Here is a 22568-nt window from a genome sequence, read left to right on the forward strand (position 1 = left end):
CCTTAGTAGCCACACACACAGATGACAAGCAACATGAATTCGACTGGGACAACACTACTATTATAGGACAAGCCAAACAGAGAACAGCCAGGGAATTCCTAGAGGCATGGCACTCATCCACAGACTCAATCAATAAACACATCGACCTGGACCCAATATACCGACCACTGCCAGGGACAGCTGGAACTGACAACCGGAAGCGGCAGATTCAAACCACTATAAATGCTGGAGGAAAATCACAGAAGCGCTTCAGAGGAGGCTCCCAAGCACTGAGGATATCACCTAGACAGAGGACGAAACGTCTGCAACACAAATTCCCAGCTCGGCAAATAGAATCACAACAACTAGTTGACATTGTCAAAGGCCAACCTGTTCCTTTATTAAACGCTTATTCAAAATATGGGAAATTGATTAAAAATAATCCTTCTGGCATGAAACTATTTGCTAAAACAAGGCAATTTAGCTTATAATTTACTGGAATTGTTAGCATTATGGAATCCAGTTCATTTGGACTGTCCGGATGATTCCACAGTAGCAGGAGCAGTGCAAACAGATTTTCTCAATGACTGGAGATGATCCAAAAAAGCAACCGGAGGGAAAACTACATTCCTGCAAAAAATGCCCCGTGCAATCAGAACAAGCTGTACATATTTGCTGCTACCCACAGTGCTGCCTCTGAAGGAGCAGTCAAGCATTACATCCAGAAAACCAAACTTCTTGACAATGCTGCCATTCAGACCAGCACACGGAATAGGAACAGGGATTGTCCAACTGACCCCTTGAGTCTGCTCCAACGTTCATTAAGACTATGGCTGATTCAGACTGCAGCCTCAATTCAATATTCCCGGCTGCCCCTGATACCCTTAACTTAACTCAAGGCAGCTGTTAATGACAGTGCTGTATCCAGATGTTACAACTGAGGACTTATTCATCCACCAGAACAAGTTTATATTACTCCTGCCATCGTGGCATCTAATTGCTTCTTAAATGATTCCAGGATTTTTGATTCTTCAGTCTGGAAGGTTACTGTAAGTACAGATCACTCTTTGCACAACCTCCAGATATAAGTCCTGATATATAAAGTTACCTGCTACTAATTTGAACTTTTTAAAAATCTATTCCTATTGTTATTTTAAAGAGTGACTCTGGAGTGAACGCTTTCATATAATTTTGACTATCTTTTATGTCTCTAAGATAAGCCCCCCCCCAGATTCTACTCCATGAAGACACATTTCTCCAGTTTCACCTCACTTTGCTTCCTCAACTACAATTTCTTTAGGTTTATCTTTGCCCCATTGTTTACCCTTTCAACCGATTCCTGCATAATTCAGAACTCACCCCTTCTCTTTCCCCTCTGCAGACCTTATAAAGGTAAAGTTTCCTCAGTCAGCTAAAGAGAACCAACTTAAACTATTCATGAAAAAATTCTGCAATCCTCTATCACAGCATCCAACTGCTTCTTAAATGGGTGCAAGGTGTTTATATTCATTATTCTTCCCAAAACTCCATTCCATTTATTGCTAGTTGGGTGATAATTTTCTAACATCATTGCCACGGTTGACATTTACTGAAATTTACACATGCATCCCGCTTTTGAGATGTAGCTTGAAGCAGCAGTTCAGCCCTACCTTTCCTATACTGATAATCATCTTGTGAATCTGTAGAATGAATTGAAATGACACACTGTTAAAAAGGATTGTCAAACTAGCAGAGTGCAAGGTTCAATTTTCTTTCACACTAGAATGTAGTGTAGTCATATAGACACTGTCACATGGAATGGTGCAGCTCAGCATGCTTTGGGAGAGGCTGCAAATGCACATTAGTAAGGTAAATTTGCACATGACATAAATATCTTGTATTCATTGAAGTGAGAGGAGATAATGGCCAAAGTTGAATGATGATTATCTGTTGACATAGACAGTGTCAAAAAGTTTGTCACCAGCTAGAAGTTTATAAAATCACGAAGGCATGGGTAGGATGAATAGTCAAGTTCTTTTCCCACAGGTTGGCAGGTCCAAAACTAGAGGCCATAGGTTTAGGGTGAGGGGGAGAAAGATTACAAGGTACCTAAGAGGCAAATTTTTTAAGCAGAAAGTGGTGCATGTATGAATGAGCTGCCAGAGAAGTGCTGGAGGCTGGTACAATAACAAAGTTTAAAAGGCATTTGGATGGGTCTATGAATCGGAAGGGTTTCGAGGGATATGTGCCAAATGCTGGCAAATGGGACTAGGTCAGATCGGGATGCCTGGTCGATGTGGACGGATTGGACTGAAGGGTCTGTTTCTGTACTGTATGACTCCAAAATGTAATGAATCAATTACTTGTCATTGGGCGGTTAAGATATCTTCCAAATGTTATGGCTACAGCACTGAGTTTATACTGTCTGTGAGTGGAGCCCACACTGAATAACAGGAATTAACCCTGTACTAGTTGTGTTTCAGTAAAGGATGTTCTCCCCCAGCATTACTAAACTGCTGAAAACATTGATACAGACATCTCCCTGCATCATGTGTTGCGAATGGCATGAATGGATATCCTCCGTTCCAGAGTTTTTTTTAAACAAAACGCTAGTATTAAATTTTGCATAATGTAGTGAATTAGATTTAAATGCATAAAGGTTGAGAGTGATTAAAAGAAAAAGATCACAAGTGTTTTGTTAAAAATCGTAAAAGGCTGAAATTTCCTGTGGGTTTTGGGACCTGATTTTGAGATGAAGGTCCTGAGCCCATACGTCGCTAAACAGTGAGGCAGGTTTCTGAGAGGCAGCATCTAATTGGGCACCTCAGGGGTTGCCCACATTTAATGGGGGTGACTCAGATATAGGTCGCTGACCCAATCAGTGGGTCTGCAACTTGGGAGGCTCAGCCTACCAGCTTCCTGTGAGCCAGTGGGTAACCAAAGACACCATTATCATAGAAGCGTCCTCCGAGACATTGAGTGGAAGCTTCTGCTTGTAGGTAGAATGGGCATTTAATTAAACAGGGTGATGGCATACCTACACTGTGTCACCTTTCTGCTTTCATCAGAAATAAGTTCTGGGTGGGAAGGCCCCTGATCTAACTTTCCTATCTCACTGACAGTTCAGGCCCACAAGGGCACAATCATTGATCAATTAAGAGCCTCATTTTGCCCTTCCCCTTCCCATTACTCCTTTCCAAATAACCTGCTACTTTCTAATAAAGTCTGAAAGGATGCCTGAGGCCTAATGAGCCAAAGTGGATGTGAATTGGCTGTATAAATATAGGGAGCTAGTAATCAGTGGGCGGATTTCATAGAGGGTGGTGAACTGAAATATAGCTCTCACTGGAAGTGACGGAGTGTGAAAGTGTGAGCTTGAACTCTGTTCAAAACAGTTATCTTTTAGTATATAACATTGGTTGTGGATGATTGAGTGTGAGTGTAAAGTTTGATTACCCATGCCCATTTTTCTGTAAGTGCGCCTTATCGCTAGGTGAAGAATGGAGTTACGATCAGGAGCTGTGCTACATCTTTACCAAAGAGGAAGGAAGGGATGGCCTTCACGTTTTTATTGCAATGCACAAGCAAAGATAAGAAGCAAGTTTTTTTCCCCCTTTATTTGGAGATTGCAATACAGTGAAGATTTGGACTGATAAAATATACCAAAAACATTATTTGTTGACTGTATGAGACATGGTCCAATTTTGACAAATTTACAAAGACAGAGGGTAGTACTATGGAAGAGTACATAATAGAATTTTGTAGACTGTATGCAAGACTGTCAAAATTTAATTTGGAAATTCCCCAATCTTCAGTTATTAGCCAAAGTACAAAATACAAAGATGTCTGGTTTCCATGGAAGTTAAATTTGCAGGGATACATACATTGCTAAAGCAAACGTTGGAAGCACTAAAAAAATATCCTCGGAAAGCATTCCTTGTCAGCAGATTCGTGGTGCAAAGGGACAATTGGTATATTAATGCAATGTTGACAAATTGGTGAGACCTGGTTGAAGGTTATAGTACATAAGGACAACTGTAATTAATAGAAAGGAGGACAGATAATTTTCATAAGCAAAGAAAATTTAGGATTTGCAATAGGAGAATGAACCCTAGAAATTCTCAGGATGTACTCAATTAATAGTTCAAGTGTGATTTAAAGTACCATTACACCGTGAACTGTCTCAAACAGTATAATCTAGTATTCAAAACTAAACGTGAAATGGAAGATTCAAAGAAAATATAAAAGCAAAAGTTATGCATGCTAGAAATCTGAAATAAAAGGAGACAATGCTGGAGAAACTCATTAGCTCTGGCAGCATCAATGGATCCAGAGTTCTGAAGAAGAGTAATATTGGACTCAAAATGTTAACTGTTTCTTGCTCCATAGATGCTACCAGATCTGCTGAGTTTCTTCAGCAATCTGTTTTTAATGCAATAAATTGGAGATATGGATCAAAGAGAGAGTATTGAATTGCTCACAAGAAGTTTCACCTCAGTGATGAATGCACTGGTGATAGAGTCTTTCAATTGTTCATGTCAGGCAGTGAAAGTACTTGTGCCTTGTGTGGAATAGACTGGCTGGGAAGGAGTTACAATTAGCTCTGCTTTTCCAGCTAAGTTGAACGCGCTGCATGCAGGAAAAAAGACTTTCACTGAAGCTGAAGTCTCAGAAAGAATTTGTTGAGCCTTAAGATATAAGGTAAGACCCCTAGAAACGAGTTTCAGTTAGGGAGATATGCTTTATTGTAATAAGGATGGCTTAATGAATGAAGAGGCCCAGAGAAGGTTCTTGGTAAAGACAAAAAAAAATTGTTCAACAAAAGAACCAGACTGTTTGTGTAGTTTAACTTGTTCAGGCTATTTGGAATGGACTACAAATTTGCAAGAGTTATGGAAAATATAAAGGAGACGGGTACTCTCAAACCCAGGCATTGCAGAGCTTGAAGATCAAACTGCTGCAATTGCTAACTTGTTGATATGGGACAGATCAGTCGAGATAGTCAGTCTGAGGCCATTGGTCCCAAAGAGCAACTGCCAAAAGTGCATATTAAAGTTAAATACTTACCAGAATGACTAGTCAATGCAGAAATGTGACTTTTATAAGGAGAGCAGCGAGGTCACTGGATAAGATGAAAGCTGGATGAATATACAGGATGGTAGTCATGGTTTTTGGGCCCATAGGTTGGAAACATGAAATACAAAGGTGGAAAGCAAGAAAACACAGTGTTAGCTCAAACAGTGGCTCTGTGAGCAAATATATCACCTGGAGGGAATCATGGACTGCTGAAAGGAAGTCTATTAATTGGAAGGGGAGGTCAAAGAGTAGCAATCCATAAAGAGATAGAAAGCAATAGATATCTGGTTTAACAAGGTCAAAAACAAAATACAAATCAGGACTATCACCTATGTGATACATCAGGAGATTTTGTGGCCATGAACAAACCAGAAGACAAACTAATAAAAGATCCAATTACAAAGGTGGAGAGTATTTGGGGTGTACACAGAGATGCCTGAGAGAGGACGTGAGGGTCAGTATGCATGGAAGAGGTCTGTTCTGATGGGATTTCTAAATCAAAACATCAGCTGCTGACACAAGATTTTGAAGAAAAACTGGGGGAATCAAGATTTAAAAGCTGATTTATCAATGTAGTTTTGATTTTTTTTCTTGGCTTTGTTAGCAACAAATGCAGATCATTAGGAGCCATTAGGAGGTAGTGACCACAATACAATAAGCTTTAATCTGCAGTTTGAAAGGGAGAGGGTAGAATCGGAAGTGACAACATTTCAGTTGAATAAGGGAAACTATGGAGCTATGAGGGAGGAGCTGGCCAAAGTTCAATGGTGCAATACCCTAGCAGGGATGGCAGTGGAACAACAATGGCAGATATTTCTGGGTATAATGCAGAAGGTGCAGGATCAGTTCATTCCAAAAAGGAAGAAAGATCCTAAGGGAAGGCAGGGTTGGCCGTGGCTGACGAGGGAAGTTGACCATATAAAGACAAAAGGGAAAAAGTATAACATAGCAAAGATAAGTGGGAAAACGGAGGACTGGGATGCTTTTAAAGAACAACAGAGGATTACTAAGAAGGAAATACGCAAAGAAAAAATAAGGTACGAAGGTAAACTGGCCAAAAATATAAAGGAGAATAGTAAAGGCTTTTTTAGGTATGTGAAAAGAAAAAAATGGTTAAGACTAAAATTGGGCCCTTGAAGACAGAAACGGGTGAATTTATTATGGGGAACAAAGAAATGGCAGATGAGTTGAATTGGTACTTTAGATCTGTCTTCACTGGGGAAGACACAAGCAATCTCCCAAATGTAATAGTGGCTGAAGGACCTGAACTGAACGGAATTTATATTAGGCAGGAATTGATGTTGGAGAGACTGTTAGGTCTGAAAGTTGATAAGTCCCTGGGGCCTGATGGTCTACATCCCAGAGTACTGAAGGAGGTGGCTGTAGAAATCGTGGATGCGTTGGTGATCATTTTCCAATGTTCGATAAGATTCAGGATCAGTTTCAACGAATTGGAGGGTGGCTACTGTTGTCCCACTTTTTAAGAAAGGAGGGAGAGACAAAACAGAGAATTATAGACCAGTTAGTCTGACCTCAGTGGTGGGAAAAATGCTGGAGTCAACTATAAAGGACAAAATTATGACGCATCTGGATAGGTCAGAGTCAGCATGGATTTATGAAGGGGAAATCATGCTTGACTAATCTTCTAGAATTTTTTGAGGATGTAACTCTGAAGATGGACAAGGGAGATCCAGTGGATGTAGTATACCTGGACTTTCAGAAAGCCTTTGATAAAGTCCCACATAGGAGGTTAGTGAGCAAAATTAGGGCACATGGTATTAGGGGCAAAATACTGACATGGATTGAAAATTGGTTGGCTGATAGGGAACAAAGAGTAGTGATAAACGGCTCCCTTTCGGAATGACAGGCGGTGACCAGTGGTGTGCCGCAGGGATCAGTGCTGGGACCGCAGCTTTTTACAATGTACATTAATTATATAGATGAAGGTACTAAAGGTAATATTAACAAATTTGCTGATGACACAAAGCTGGGTGGCAGGGTGAAATGTGAGGAGGATGTTAGGAGAATACAGGGTGACCTGGACAGGTTAGGTGAGTGGACAGATGCATGGCTGATGCAGTTTAATGTGGATAAATGTGTGGTTATCCACTTTGGTGGCAAGAACAGGAAGGCAGATTACTACCTAAATGGAGTCAAGTTAGGTAAAGGGGCAGTACAATGAGATCTAGGTGTTGTTGTACACCAGTCAATGAAGGTAAGCATGCAGGTACAGCAGGTAGTGAAGAAAGCTAATACCATGCTGACCTTCATAACAAGAGGAATTGACTATAGAAGCAAAGAGGTCCGCCTGCAGCTGTACAGGGCCCTGGTGAGACAGCACCTGGAATATTGTGCGCAGTTTTGGTCTCCAAATTTGAGGAAAGACGTTCTGGCTATTGATGGAGTGCAGCGTACATTCACGAGGTCAATTCCCGGAATAGCGGGACTATCTTATGCTTAAAGATTGGAGCGACTGGGCTTGTATACGCTTGAGTTTAGAAGGCTGAGAGGGGATCTGATTGAGATGTATAAGATTATTAAAGGATTGGACACTCTAGAGGCAGGAAGCATGTTTCCACTGATGGGTGAGTCCCAAACCACAGGACTTAAAAATAAGGGGTAAGCCACTTAGAACAGAGTTGAGGAGAAACTTCTTCACCCAGAGAGTGGTGGGTGTATGGAATGCTCTGCCCCAGAAGTCTGTGGAGGCCAAGTCTCTGGATAATTTCAAGAAAGAGTTGGATAGAGCTCTGAAGGATAGTGGAATCAAGGGTTATGGAGATAAGGCAGGAACAGGATACTGATTGAGGATGATCAGCCATGATCATAATAAATGGTGGTGCTGGCTCAAAGGGCAGAATGGCCTACTCCTGCACCTATTGTCTAATGTCTATCAGTTGATATTAAAGCTGCATTTCTGTAGGGCAATCAGCTCAAAAAGGAAATTTCTTTGTCCTCCAAATCAGGAAGCAGTCACAGTGGGGACCTCCTGGAAGTTAAATAACCGCCTATAATCTCTGTTGTTTCTAGAGTTTGGCACTTCTAAGTCTTCTTAAACTTGAGCTGTCTTCAATTAAAAGTCTAGGTTAGAGTGGTGCTGGAAAAGCACAGCATGTCAGGCAGCATCCAAGGAGCAGGAAAATCGACGTTTTGGGCAAAAGCCCTTCATTAGGAATGAGCTAATTCCTGATGAAGGTCTTTTGCCTGAAACGTCGATTTTCCTGGTCTTCGGATGCTGCCTGACCTGCTGTGTTTTTCCAGCACCAATCTAATCTAGACTCTGATCTCCAGCATCTGTAGTCCTCACTTTCGCCTGTCTTCAATTAAAAGCAGACCCTGCCACATTTTGTGGTTGGGCGCAGTAAATTTGAGAAGATTGTCACAAATAGGCTTATAGCAGAATCAAAATTGGAATTCAAGCTTCTGTAACTTTGGATTGGAGATCAGGCAGGATGGTTCAGATGTCAGTTTGCATTACCAATGATGTCTTGAAAATACTAGCCCCACTACTAAAATGAAAAAAAAAATATGAAGCAGCTTTCAAAATTGAAATGGATGAATTGCAAAGTCTAATTGGACAGTTCAACTGGCTGGTCACCAGTTTGAAGAAAAAATGTCACCATAATCTTACCAGACCAATGGGCTGCTCTCTCACTGGAGAAAGAGACAATTGGAGATGAGTTAACCAAACAATCCCCACACCCCAGGAGAGATATTGAAAGGTAAATCCCTCATGATAAACTCAAGCCAATCTGGGAATTAAGTACACATTGTTGGCATTGTTCTGCATTGCAAGCTAGCTTTGAGGAAGTCGACTTAAGTGCAGCAAAGGAAAATCCCAAGGTGTAACTTATTATTCAGGTGAACAAAACAATAATAAAACTTTAAAATGGAGATTGTGTTATGGAAGTCCCATCATAGGATTGGGAGTTGCCAGGAACATGAAACCTCTTGTTTTTAATGATGCTTCCCAAGTAAATCTCTGTGATGAGTTTCTGAGTGCAGCAAGTCTAAAAATATCAGAGGAATAGTGAAAAGTACCTGAATAGCAGAAACTTTCCCTCTTGCTGAGGCAGTACGCATGTCTTTTTTCTTGGAAGAAATTTTAAAAAGTGATTCAGCAGCAATGTCCATTAAGTGTTAGATCAAAAATAAGTCACTATGAGATAACCTACATCAATGGGGATTGATTTTTCAGTTTTAAAACAGATGCCTGAGAATGGAGAAATCATCAATTTGAAATTGATAGATCGCTGTAGTTGGTTTTCTGATTGATTTACAAAGAAAAGAGCAAGCGCTCAGAAACTGTTGGACATGCTGGAAAAGGACAGTTAGCATTTTAATATACAGAGAAAAATAAACAAGGAATATAATATGTTGACATTTTTAGATTTTGTTTTCTTAAATTATTGTGTAATGAATAATAAAAAATCTTCTATTATCTAATAAGATTTGAAAGGACACCTGACACTTAATGGAACAGGGGAACATCTGATGGATATACAGCGTATGTTAATTGGCTGGTTGTGAAGTGGTTTTATAATTATGGAGGGCAAGAAATCAATGGGTGATGGGATTCTTCAGGTCCAGTGATTGTGACACAACCTCAGGTCCAAAAGTCTGGGTTCAAGTCCCACCCGCTCCAGAGGTATGTCATAACACGTTTGACAGGTTGATTAAAAATATCGAAAAAGAACACTTTAAATTCAATAAAACCATGTTACTGGCTCACTGTATGAAAAACAAAGATTATTTGTGGAGGTGAGGTTTATTTCAGTTAACTGAAATAAAGCTCTCACTTTGACCTGGACACTGTTCAAAAAGAATCACTTTCTCGTGTATAACCCGGTCTCACCATAATTCTCTTACCTCAGTCCTGGGTTCTAGATTCCGAGACCGCTTTTCTGTTGGAAGCCAAGCCTCCTCAGTAGTGCTGTTGAGTGTAAAATGGCTTGTATTGGCTAACAGGTCTTGCCCTAGTTCCAAGTGATGGCCTGATGGTGTCCTTACCAATGCCTGACTGATGTGTGATTCAGAGGGTACTCCCTGGAAGAAGCAGTGAAGGCCTTTTTGGGGCTTTCGAACTGGCTCTGCCCCTTCACCAATTCACTTCAATAAATAGAGCTGGAGCTGTTAGGACATCATGGATTGTAATAGAGAGGAACCTCTCCCATGGAATCAACTAGATGGTGAGTTTGGCCTTTCCCTGCCTGTGGCCTAGTCATTGAGGCATGGAGTGTCCAGCTCCAGCAAACCCTTGGCCTGCCACAGGCTACCTGCCTCTACTGGTCAAGGAGCCTATGCATTTAGAGAGGGAGCCTACTCCACTACTGGTTTAAAATGCCAATGACAATGCAGAACTACCCTCAATGGGCCAACATCTTTGGCTGTTTGCTGGCTTGGAGAGGTAGCTTATCTTCTTTCCAACTTGCTCCGGAGAAGTTACCTGGCAGCAGGAATGCATCAGGTCACAATCCCGAAATGGATCTGGATTATAATCCCATCCAGACATCATGGAGCTGGGACAATTTAGCCCAAACACTCAGCCTCATGAGAGCCAGTTATTCTCAATATATTCACCCTACTCAGACCCTTTTTACTTTTACATCAGAAACCCTGTATTAATTTGAAAGCATTCCCAGGAACTTTTCATTTCTAAATAATCTATGAATGTCATGACAGATATCAAATTTGAGGTCACTGCATTCCATTCATACACGGTGAGGTATTCATTGAAGGATTAAATTAGTGACATTGTCACTGCAGGAGTACTGGAACTTGATCATGCATGAATTATTGGGAAATAACATGACACCGCAGCATAAATTTTACGATGTAACACTCGGGGCACAAAGCCTCAGATGACAGGTGAACGTATTAAGAACTTAGACATTGAGGTCAGCATGCCTAATGCATTGCCTCTTGCTCCATATAAAGAATTGACAAATGAATTTACTGTTGCACATGTCATGTAGTCTTGGATTTCTAATGTGAACTGAAGAGGACACAGAATAGGATAAGCGAATTTGATCCAATAACAAAGTCTGTCTGTTCCAATATGAACTCTACCCGATTCATGTAAGATTGTGTAAATTTGCCTTCTGATCTCCCAAAAGTAGCTTTTTTGTTAGTTCATGAGATGTGGCATCTCTGGCTGGGCCATCATTTAATGCCGTTCCTTAATTGCCCTGGAGCAGGTAGTGGTGAGCTGCCTCCTTGACCCACTGCCGTTCTTGGGACGCAGGGACACCTACAGTGCTTTTAGGGAAGTGGATTCCAGGATTTTGATCCATCTATAGTGAAGGAACAGCAGTATATTTCCAAGTCAAGAGGGTGTGTGACTTGGAGGGTAACTAGCAGATGTTCAAAATGCTGTGTTTCTGCTGCCCCTGTCCTTTTGGTGGTAGAGGTGGCAGATTTTGAAAGTCCTGTTGGAGACATCTTTGTGAGTTGTTGCATTATATCTTGTAGATTATGTAGATTGCTGTCAGTGTTTGTTGGTGGTGATAGGAGTAAATCTTTGAGCTGGTGAATGGGATGCCATTTAAGCAGACCGTTGTGTCCTGGATAATGTTGAGCTTCCTGAATGTTATTGGAGCTGCGCCCACCCAGGCAAATGGGGAGTATTCCATCACACTCCTGACTTGTGCCTTGTAGATGCTCATCAGGCTTTGGGAAGTCAGCAGATGAATTACTTTTTGCAGGATTCCTAGCCTCTGACCAACTGTTGCAGCTATAGTATTTGTATAGCTAGTCCAATTCGTTTCTGATCAATGTTAACCCCTAGTATATTGATAGTGGGGGAATTCAACTAAGTCCAATGTCCAGTAGAAATGGTTAGATTCTCTCTTGATGGGGATGGTCACTGCTTGGCACTTTGTTGGCATTAATATTGCTTGCAACTTGTTAACTCAAACCCGAATGTTTACTAGGTGTTACTGCAATTGCACATGGACTGCATCAGTATCTGAAGAGTCACGAATGGTGCTCAACATTATGCATCAATAAACATCCCCACTTCTGACTTTACGGTTGAGGGAAGGTCATTGATGAAGCAGCTGATCTTCTCTTCAGCTTCTCAAGGGCAATTTGTGATGGGCAATAAATGCTGACCTAGCTAGCAACACTCACATCCCATGAATGAACTTAAAAAATGTGCAAGCTTTTGGAATATCTACTTGCCTTTGCAGCTTGGATTATAAGCGCTAAACCAGTTGGAATGGCATTTCCTAGCAGCTCAGCTTCCATTACATTCCACACAGTACTTAATTGCCTCTACCCTTACATGTTCTTATAATTCCCGGGATTCTTGAAGCCTTATTTATAACAATATTAATCATTTTAGGATTAGCTTGTTCAATTGAGAATATTCCACATAAGACACTGAGGTGGGGAGGGGAAGGAAATCTTCTAATCCCAGACGTTTCTTTCTGCTTGTTAATTTTATACTTGTCCTCTAGTTACATTCATGTTTTCTAAATGAGAATTATAAATGTTTTCCTTGCGGTTTGCAATGTCATCTGAGCCTTTTGACTCGATTACAATATACTAACTTGCTCAGGGTTATGACATTTTCAATGCCATTCACATGATGATTTGCAAGAGGAGGCTAAATACTTCTTGATTCCCAGGCGCCCACATAAATAAGGATATCAACCACCCTGTGTTTAGAATCAAAGATGCCAAGCAACAAGTTTGAACTATGGATAGAAATGAAACTGAGCCATGTTGGCTTAGAGGTTCAACTGTATTCTTACTGTGAAGAACTTTTGTTCCAATGTTATTTCTTCTTTACCTGGATAGTTTTCTGTTTTCTTCCCCTAGTTCTTCTAAAGGTATTGAGTGCTAACTGTCTTAACGCTTTTTCACATGCTCATTCTGAATGCACTGATGGGCTGTTGGCTGCATTGGACATCCAGATCAACATAACTCCACTGAGTCGGGTACCTGGTCACCAAGTCACCCTTCATTTACACATGGAGAGTCCATGATACTGATCCAGCTTTCTCAGAGCCAGCTCTGAGATTAACAGCCCCAATTAGGGAACTCATATTCTATGGCTGACCTCATTACAATCACTACACAGATATTTGCACTTCCCAGAATCATGGGAACATAGGAACAGGATTAGGCCATTCAACCACTCAAGCCTGTCCAACCATTCAATGAAATCATGGCTGATCTGTTGTGTAGCTCTGTACACCTGCCTTTTGCCAATGTCTCTTAATATCTTTACTTAATGATAATTATTCTGTCTCAGATGTAAACTTAACAACTGATCCTGTATCTACTACCATTTGTGGAAGAAAGTTCCAAACGTCTATCACCCTTGGTGTGTAGAAGTACTGACTGGTCTGGCCCTAATTCTCTCTGCCTTCAAATGCTCAATTCCCCAACCGGTCAAAATAATTTATCTTTTATCTACTCTGTATTTTCTTGTCTTTAACATCTTGAAGATTTTGATCAGATCACCTTTAACTTCCTAAATTCTAGAGAAAACAGATCTAATTTGTGTTCTCTCCTCATAACGTAACCGCTGAAGTGCAGGTATCATTCTCATAAACCTACGAGGTACTCCCGCCAAGGCCAATACAGCAAACCCACTGTTAATTGGTTCCTATGGGACCAGGAGTGTGCCAGTTGATCAAGTATTTTGGATAATCAAGAGGTACACATAACCACAATAAACCCTGATCAAACGGTGCTTTGAGAAATCAACATTCCTCAAAAGATCTTTGTAAAATGATCAACAAACATCCTAAAATCAACGTAAAAACACATAGTAAGAAATAGAAACATATTGCAAGGCATATATACATCATTGTTATACTTTATTTATTGCATAAATGCTGGGACACTGTGATAGGTATTTGAGGTATATAATTTTGCTGGGTTATCAAGAATGCTAGTTGATGAGGTGCTGGTTAAAACAAAGTTTGCTGTATACCTTCAAAAGGTGTGGTGCCCAGATCTACTCAAGTGGTCTCAATAATCCTCACTGTGTGGCAATCAGGATTGGAACTGCTGCTTCTGATCTTATGTACAGTGCAACTGAAGTCTTTTAGTACCCCATTAGAGATCAGGAATCAAACTTGAGAGAATGTGGCTGCTCAATATTTTTTAACATTGGTTTACACCTAATGCAGAGGTATAAAATTTGGAGATGTGAAATGAATCTTTATTACACAAATCCTTCACTTGAATTTGGTTAAACCTGCGGCCTGAAGATTCTCGCTATTGAAAATTGGATTGTTTATACAGCTGCTAAGGAGAAAGAGATGTGATCATAAACCTTTATTTTTATGAAAAGATATGAAATAGATATAGAGACTGTGAAGTGATAGATTAATAATATTGTGCTGCAAACGCTTTTAAAATAAAACTAAACTCAATTCGGAGTAACTCCTGACCAACATTCTAGGAACGTTTTCAGAGTCACTTTCAATTTGCCTTGCTTCTTGAATTATATACCCAAAGGAATTCTAAAATATTGCAGCTGACATTCTTCAAGAAATGATTGTAGGTGGTATGTAGAAAGGAAGGAAACAGTAGATTTTAGTGGGATCAGCTTGAAAATCAACACAAGGGCAGACTATGGTGCCCAGTTGGTGTCATTATAACTAAAAGGTATAAAGTCAAGAGCATACAAAAACAACCCATACGGCCAATTTCCTGTATCTTCTGCAATGTTTATAAAGAACTTACTGGCATTTTATCAGAGGACAGTTTGGAGAATTGGGAATCCTGTGCTGGATTTTTATTTTGGGGGTGGAGGAATCTCCTGATGTTGTGATCCTGCTTCCTGACTGACAGACTCTACCTTTGCTATTTTTAGAGAATCCGAGATGGAATGCATTTGTGGCTCCTGGTCCCAGAGGCAGGCCTGAGATGAAAATAGAGTTTGGCCAAGGCCTAGGCATCCAGGTGAAAAGGTCTGTTTGCTGGACCGTTGGCTCAGCTCTGGAGATGAGTGTGAGAAGCCCTCAGTCTCACATCATCCCACCCTCCCCATCCCCTCATAGACCCTATAACCTTTCTCTCAGTATCCATTATAAACAGAATTATCAGCAATAAGCAGATATCTAAGAAGAATCTTAAGAAGAGGTTTGTAAAAATCATGAGGGGCATGGATCGGGTGAATAGCCAAAGTTTCTTTCTCAGGGTAGGGGAGTCCAAAACTGGAGGGCACATGTTTAAGGTGAGAAGGGAAAGATTTAAAAGGGACCTGAGGGGCAACTTTTTCACACAAATGGCAGTGTCTGTGGAACAAGTGGTAGAGGCAACATCTAAAAGACATCTGGATGGGTATATGAATAGGAAGGAATTAGAGGGATAAGGACCAAATGCTGGTGAATGGAATAGATCAGTTTAGGATATCTGGTTTGTGCGGATAAGTTGGACCCAAATGTCTGTTTCCAAGCTATAGAAGTCTATGACTCTATGACTCTGTAAGTTCATAAAACTGTCCAAATAAATAAATATTACTCAAAAGTTCACTTTTAAAAATTCTCTTACTAACTTATAATTGATGAAATAAAACCAAGCTCAAATTTTTCTTGAAAGCTGTCGAACAAACCCAGCTGAGTAGAATCAATTTGTGAATATGAAACTCTGTCGAGCATTCAAACTACAATTCCATTCAACAACTGTATCAACAAACTCTCATTATGACACGTGAAATTGATAGCAGCTTCTGAACTTACCTCTCTGGTGTTTCCCAGTTATAAACCATATTCCTTCTTACCCCCCTCCCCATGCCCACAGTTCATGACACGTCTTTGTTGATGTGCCTCACATGGTCCAACTCCATGAAAACAGAGAAAGTTTGAAATCCACAATGGCACTGGCAATATTGCAACCGCTGTGTGCATGCTCCTTGCAGGATGCCTTTATTATACTCTACTGAAAATTGCTGGCATCAGGAAGGGAAATGGGAATTGTGAAGTCAGGTTCCGAGCACTATTCTTCAAGCCTGCCAGTGCAATTTGGCATTGCATTGGAACTGAAAAATTGACTCTCCAGCAATGGTAGTTATGGGTGTGAAGAATGGATAGCTGTTTCTGCCATTTAAACTAAAGAGGTAGAACAAACTTGAAGTAGTGTGAGTACTGTCAGTCAGAAGTAGAGCAGATTAAATCCTGCTGATAATCTCAGATCTGTATTGCTGCTGGCTAGGCAGTCCATCGCAATGAACATCTCAATGTGTTGTAGCTGAAGTAAAGATTCTTTGATGTCTTAACAGCAGTCAACTGCACTGTTTGTCTTTATATATGCTCTGCTTCCTCTAATGTTTTAATCCAAAACAGGTAGGTAACATTTTCTAAGCTGAATAATGCAGTTACATGATTTTGTTGGACAGCAGGAACATCAGCACTGGAAATATGCATTGTCATGTAAATTGTTGAGTTGTGGTTTGCCTTTGGATAGGTGAAAATAAATATTAGGTAACCAGACAGAAGGGGGTGCATCTGGTGGCTAATAGTCTTCATTGGAAATATGGTTTCAAGTAAAGAATAATGGAATGATGGATGGTTTTTCCCCAGTTATCACTGATATTCCCACCTTTTGAAAACAGGACAAGTTGCTCATGATAAATGAGGCAGAAGGACAAATGACAAGCTAGAGCCTCATTAAAAATTGCATTCAACATTATTTTCTACTTAAAACTAAGGTCTGAAATGTGTAACTTTTAACCGTACTTTGTATGTTTTACGCTGTACTATAATTACTGTAATGTCTAATTTTAACTTTATTCTTTCTTTCCACCTTGTTCTTAAGATTCTGTACCTAGGTACTTGCACCCCTTGAGGGGTGACATTATACACCTTTCACTGCACTCGTGTATTTTTGTGCTTGAGCACACCTGACAATAAAATCAAGTCAACTCAAAATCAAATCAGGGCCTGATTGAGCACCAGCAAAGACTCACTATTGAACAGAGGACGCCATTCTGCCTATTGAGTCTATGCTGGTTCTCTGTAGAGAAATCCACTCTGTCCTATTTCTAATATTAATTCTTATGCCTTAGCCTGAATTAAGAAGTAGATTGCATTGAAAATGCTCCAGAAAATGGAGTTCCATTGAGATCCTGATGTGATCTGTTCCTTTTCTTGGTTACTTGGAAGCTAGTCAAATGGAAAACTCATAATTTAGTGGGAGCATGAAGCGATTTAATAGGTAATTTATGAACTTTTTAAGCCTGTATTCCTTCTTTCTCCTCAGGCATGTGTTCTATTCTGTGTCTGCAACTTAGAGGAGATGGATACATAGTGGGAATTCACCATTGAGTGATACTGATGTGATAGGAGCAGTTAGACAGTGAAATTAGCGTGTGGCCACAGTGAAAGGTTTGTGCTGACAGATGCAATTCCTTTAGGTTAATCTCATCTATTAGGGATAGTAACATTTTGCCACTTCAAGCCTCTCAGACCTGAAACAGTAATAAAAGCACAAAGTGCTCAAGAATCTCAGTAGGTATGGCAACATCAATGAAGAGAGAAAGAGTTAATGCTTCGACTCTGAAATGACTTTTGCTCAGAACCTTGAAATATCAACCCTATTTCTCTCTCCCTAGATGCTGCCAGAGCTGCTGAATATTTCCAGCATTTTCTGTTCTTATTTAAGATTTTCAACATCCACAGTATTTTAATTTTGCCATAAATATAAATCCAATAGGCGTTTTGAAAATGTAATGTTGAATTAAAGAACACATTTGCTGCACACTAGAAAATGGACAAGCAGGGAGGGGGTAAGGCAAATGCTCTTAATTGTATTACCCTTCCTGCCTGTCTATTTTCTGGTATGCAGCAAATGTTTTCCATAATTCAACATTACATTTTCATCTAAATGGTTAAGGACAAGTTTTAAGGCTATGGACTTTCTCAGTTCAAGAAGAACTTCTTTACCCAGAGACTGGTGGAAATATGGAACTCACTTCAAGGAATAATTGAGGTGAATGGGATTGGCACATTTAAAGGAGAACTGGAAACAAGCATGAATGAGAAAGGAATAGAATGTTATGTTGATGAACTAGGTGAAGAAGGGTGGGAGTCAGTCATTGAGCTGTTGGGTTGAGTGGCTTGTTTCTATGCTACAAGTAACATGTATTTCTAAGATACGCGATGCTGTTCAGGGACACTTTCCATGATTTGTGATAAGAACAGCTATGGCTATGTGTGCTCAACCCATTTCTTTACTTGATTTTTGCATGGTCAATCTGTGCAAATGAATAAGAATGCATTTACAATCAGTGTGTTTGGGAGCATTCATTCAACACGCTATAAAATTCCTAGCCTAAATTATAACGTGGGACAAACCATTAGTGCATGACTCATTTCTTTTCAGTTTCAAACCTAAATAAATCCATAATTGCCTCCTCAATAAAAATAGAAAATGATGGTCATTCAGCGAATATAAAAAGGAAAGATAGATTCAAACAATCTGGATGTGTCACCTTGCTCAGATCTGAGGTTGGAAACATTTTGGTTTATTTGGAAGGTGGAAATGGAGGGGAAGGCAATAGGGTGAATAGGATAGGAGGGTGGTTGGGTTCATGGATCTGCAGTCTGATGGAGAGATTTAAATTATCATCAATGAGATGATACAGAGGTTTTTTTTTAAAATGGAGGAAGATTTTACAACTGCAGTTCAGTGGAAATGAAATTCAGAAAGGATGTATGTAAAATTGTGGTCGAAACACAAGCAACCAAATGGTAAAGTGTTTCCCAGTGGAATGTTTAGCACTAAGACTTGAAGCCTTTCTTCCTAAATAAAAGGTAATTTTCTCAGATCTTATTTCCCTTGTTCTCTAAACTACTTGGAGGCAAAAAGCATATTTCCTTCCATCCACCAGACTGCTTACTCTGTGTCCACTTAGAAATCTGACCTACCATCAAGATTAATTTCTAAGCTCTAGAAACATGTTCAAATGCCATAGTAATATGAGGTTTCTAGTCTTCATTTCAGTTTGAAGAACAGTCACTGAATGTATCTCAGACAATCAACGGAATGGCCTTAAACATCATTGAATCAACTTAGATTTGTTTTCTTCTGAAAATGTTTGGGCTTACTTGTGGTTTGACTGGATTTTAGCCAAAATACTTACTTCTGGCCAAACATTATACAGAATTTGCTGCGATGTTTCAAAAATAAACAGTTTAGTCTTCAGTTAAAAATAGTTGAATATAAAGAGGCTTTTTCTGGTTTGTGTGAACTATTGGGAATGTTCACATCTTGGGTCAGATCAACAATTGTTTTAATCATTTCGTTCCTGCAGTTAGCCTCCAAACACCACAATGAATGGAGTTCAGATACGGAACACTAAACTCAAATGACATAAAGTCCCTGGCAGTTAATATTGTATTATAAATAAAGCAGCAGTTATTGGCTTAGTCTTTGTCAACAACAGCTACCAGTTTCTAACTTTGGTCTTTAAGTGAAATCATTCCAGATGATTTTGTTTAAGTAAAGTTCTTTAGATCCCTAAAGGTGTTGGTAGTAGGGTAGCTGTATGATTATTTAATATGAATGAAGCTCATTTAGGCTGGATGCAGGTATAATAGCTGTTTACCTTGTGCTTTTTCTTAGAGTAAGCATTATATTAAAAAGCAATAGCTCTTTGGGTGGTCATAGAAATATCCAGCAATATGATCTAGCATGCAAAACTGTAAATATCTATTTGTATAACAGTTACATTTTGTTTAAAGACTGTAAATTTTATTTGAGTTTACTTTAGTAAGTTAAAGGCATCATAATTCTTTCACTGAAAGTGCCTATGCCAAAGAAAACATTGCACTATCTCTCCCACATCAAAATAGAATTGACAACTGTTCAAGTAGTGTTGCTATTTTTTTAAGACACTATTCCTACCACTTAGATAAAAGAGGGTATCAGTGTGTGACAGTAAACCACTGACATGGATAGACATGGACAATAATGCATCTTGCCCCTTTGATGTTGCTTTTGACACTAATAGGCACTTATTCTACTTTACAGTGCCTGCAGCCCTGTAAAGAGTCTTGGGACTTACAGGAGGTTCACTGCCAAAGCAAGTGTGAGGTAAGGTCCATCCTTGGGTGATTTACTTTAGCTATTATTAACTTTGAAAATAAATCAAATTGTTGGCTCAGTTTGTAGGTAATCGAATGTAAACACCAGTGGCAAAACCAAGAGGGATATGAAATTACAATCCAAATTAGAAAAACAGGACAATGGGTTTCGTCCTTTGAGACCATTTTTTTAATATGTGACTACAAATGCATTAATTATAGAATTTCTCCTGCCTTGCAGTTTATTACATGAATGATTGGTTTGTTAGGGTTTCAACATATAAGCTGTAGTGATTGTAACAAGGTCAGCCAGCTGAACCTCATAGAATATGAGTTCCCCGATTGGGGCTGTTGATCTGGTCCAATCAGGGAGACCTGGCCGACATGTAAAAGGTGAGTGTCACAGATACTGACACTCTGGTATCTGACTCTAAAGTCAAGGACCGTTCATGTGTACATAAAGGGTGGCTTGGTGATGGGTACTGGCTTCTGTGGAGTTATTTCATAAGCAACAAAATAAAGTATTTTTCTTGGATGCATTAGTTTTTTTTTATTTAATTTCCAGTCTCTCTTTCCAAAGAAACACTATGAGTGCCTGACCAGCTGTGAGTTTCTCAAATCAATCCAGTCAGTGAAACAAGGTGACTGCCCAGCTCCAGAGAAGGCCAGTGGCTTTGCTGCTGCCTGCGTTGAAAGCTGTGAGGTAGATAATGAGTGCTCGGGACTGAAGAAATGCTGTTCCAATGGCTGTGGTCATACGTGTCAAATACCACGGAACCTGTTCAGAGGTATGCACCGGCCTTGTATGTTGAAAAAACCTGACTGAAATATTAGAATGTTTCCCCCTTATATCAAATGTTTTCCAAAAACATGACAGGTTGTGAGGATTATATAACAGCTTTAAGGTGCCCACTGTAATCATGTCTTTCCGAAGTCATGAAGAATTTCCAAACAATTTGCATTTGCATAGCACCTTTGGCATTATAAAGTGTCTCAAAGTATATCAACAAGATGTTAAACTGCCCTTGACAACGACAAAAGGAATTCATCAAGACAGTGATCCAATTAGTCAAGAGAATGAGCGTTATTTGTGTTCTGGGTTCCGTTCTCTCAGCTCTTTTGATTTAACCAACTATGCCCCTTTCGCTCAAATTTCTCCTTCCACTCTTTACATTGCCTTGCACTATAAATGTACCGTACCCTGATGGATAAACAATTGACTTGTTACCAGTGCTCTGTTTTAGTCTCTGGGCAGATTACATAATTAGGAGTCACTAGGGTTGAGTCGTTCTACCTGCCTTTGCACATAGGAACACAGGGACAGGACTGGGACAAACAAGTCCTTTAAGTCCATTGACTAATCTGTGACCTAACTTCATTTGCCCAGTTTTCTCCCATATCTCCCAATATGAACAATTCACTCACATTAAAAAGTAACTATTAACCTAGAATGAAAATCCATTTGCTGAAGAAAGTATCAAACTTCTATCACCCTTTGCAGGTAAGAATTGTTTCCTAACTTCACTGCAAAAGCCTGTCTATAAGTTGTGGACCATGTCACATCACTTAGGGTTGAAAGGGTGGCCCCTGAACACAGTCCTGACTCCTTTTCCAAACATCACCCCCACGGCAAAGTTCTGCTCCCTCCGCTGCAAACAGTGAAAACGATTCATAGAGTCATTGAGTCGTAGAGATGTACAGCATGGAAACAGACGCTTCCGTCCAACTCGTCCATGCTGTCCAGATATTCTAACCTAATCTAGTCCCAAGTTAAAAATCACACAACACCAGGTTATAGTCCAACAGGTTTAATTGGAAGCACACTAGCTTTTGGAGCATCGCTCCTTCATCAGGTGATAGTGGAGGGCTCAATCCTAACACACGGAATTTATAGCAAAAGTTTACAGTGTGATGTAACTGAAATTATACATTGAAAAATTGATTGTCTGTTAAGCCTTTCATCTGTTAGAATACTGTGATAGATACACTTCTTTCATGTGTAAATCACAAAATCTTTGTTAAAAAAAAGTTGCATTCTCGGGTTACATGTTAACAATGGTGATAGCTCGACAACATGTCGAAGTTGTTGGCCCCCTGTGTTCTCTGCCTATGCCATGATGTTTAGATTGATTCTAATCTAAAAAGTGAGATAACGGAGTTTGACATGAATGCACGCAGTTTTTGAGTACAATGTCACCCTGCAAGTACAAATTCACCCCACAAAATATATGTGTGCATGTGGGTCTTTGTCTGATTGTGTGTGTGTGTGTCTGTCTGGTTTGGGGGTTGTGAGTGTGAGAAAGTGTATGTGTGTGTGTAGTGAGTGCAGAGCACCTTAAGTCTGTGAGGGGGTGCATGTGTGAGTGTGGGAGTGTGTGTGGGTGTCTGTGTGCGCGTCTGTGTGTATGTGTGTCCGTGTGTATGTGTGTATAGGAGTGCCTGTGTGTGTGTGAGAGTGTGTGTGTGTAGGAATATCTATGTGTGTGT

At 39.9% G+C, this 22568-nt stretch overlaps 1 protein-coding gene across 3 annotated transcripts in view; it reads left to right on the forward strand.

The window, feature by feature from the left end:
• LOC122550840 (anosmin-1) overlaps positions 1-22568 on the forward strand; it is a 206365-nt gene that overhangs the window by 123488 nt on the left and 60309 nt on the right. For 2 of the 3 annotated variants that reach the window (XM_043692162.1, XM_043692161.1), the window contains exons 3-4: positions 20029-20091; positions 20647-20869. In XM_043692162.1, coding sequence (XP_043548097.1) covers positions 20029-20091; positions 20647-20869 — 286 coding nt within the window. The remainder of the gene's footprint in view (positions 1-20028; positions 20092-20646; positions 20870-22568) is intronic. The other variant, XM_043692163.1, reaches the window with a different exon arrangement.

The sequence above is a fragment of the Chiloscyllium plagiosum genome, chromosome 6 (genome assembly GCF_004010195.1).
Source record: "Chiloscyllium plagiosum isolate BGI_BamShark_2017 chromosome 6, ASM401019v2, whole genome shotgun sequence".
NCBI lineage: Eukaryota > Metazoa > Chordata > Chondrichthyes > Orectolobiformes > Hemiscylliidae > Chiloscyllium > Chiloscyllium plagiosum.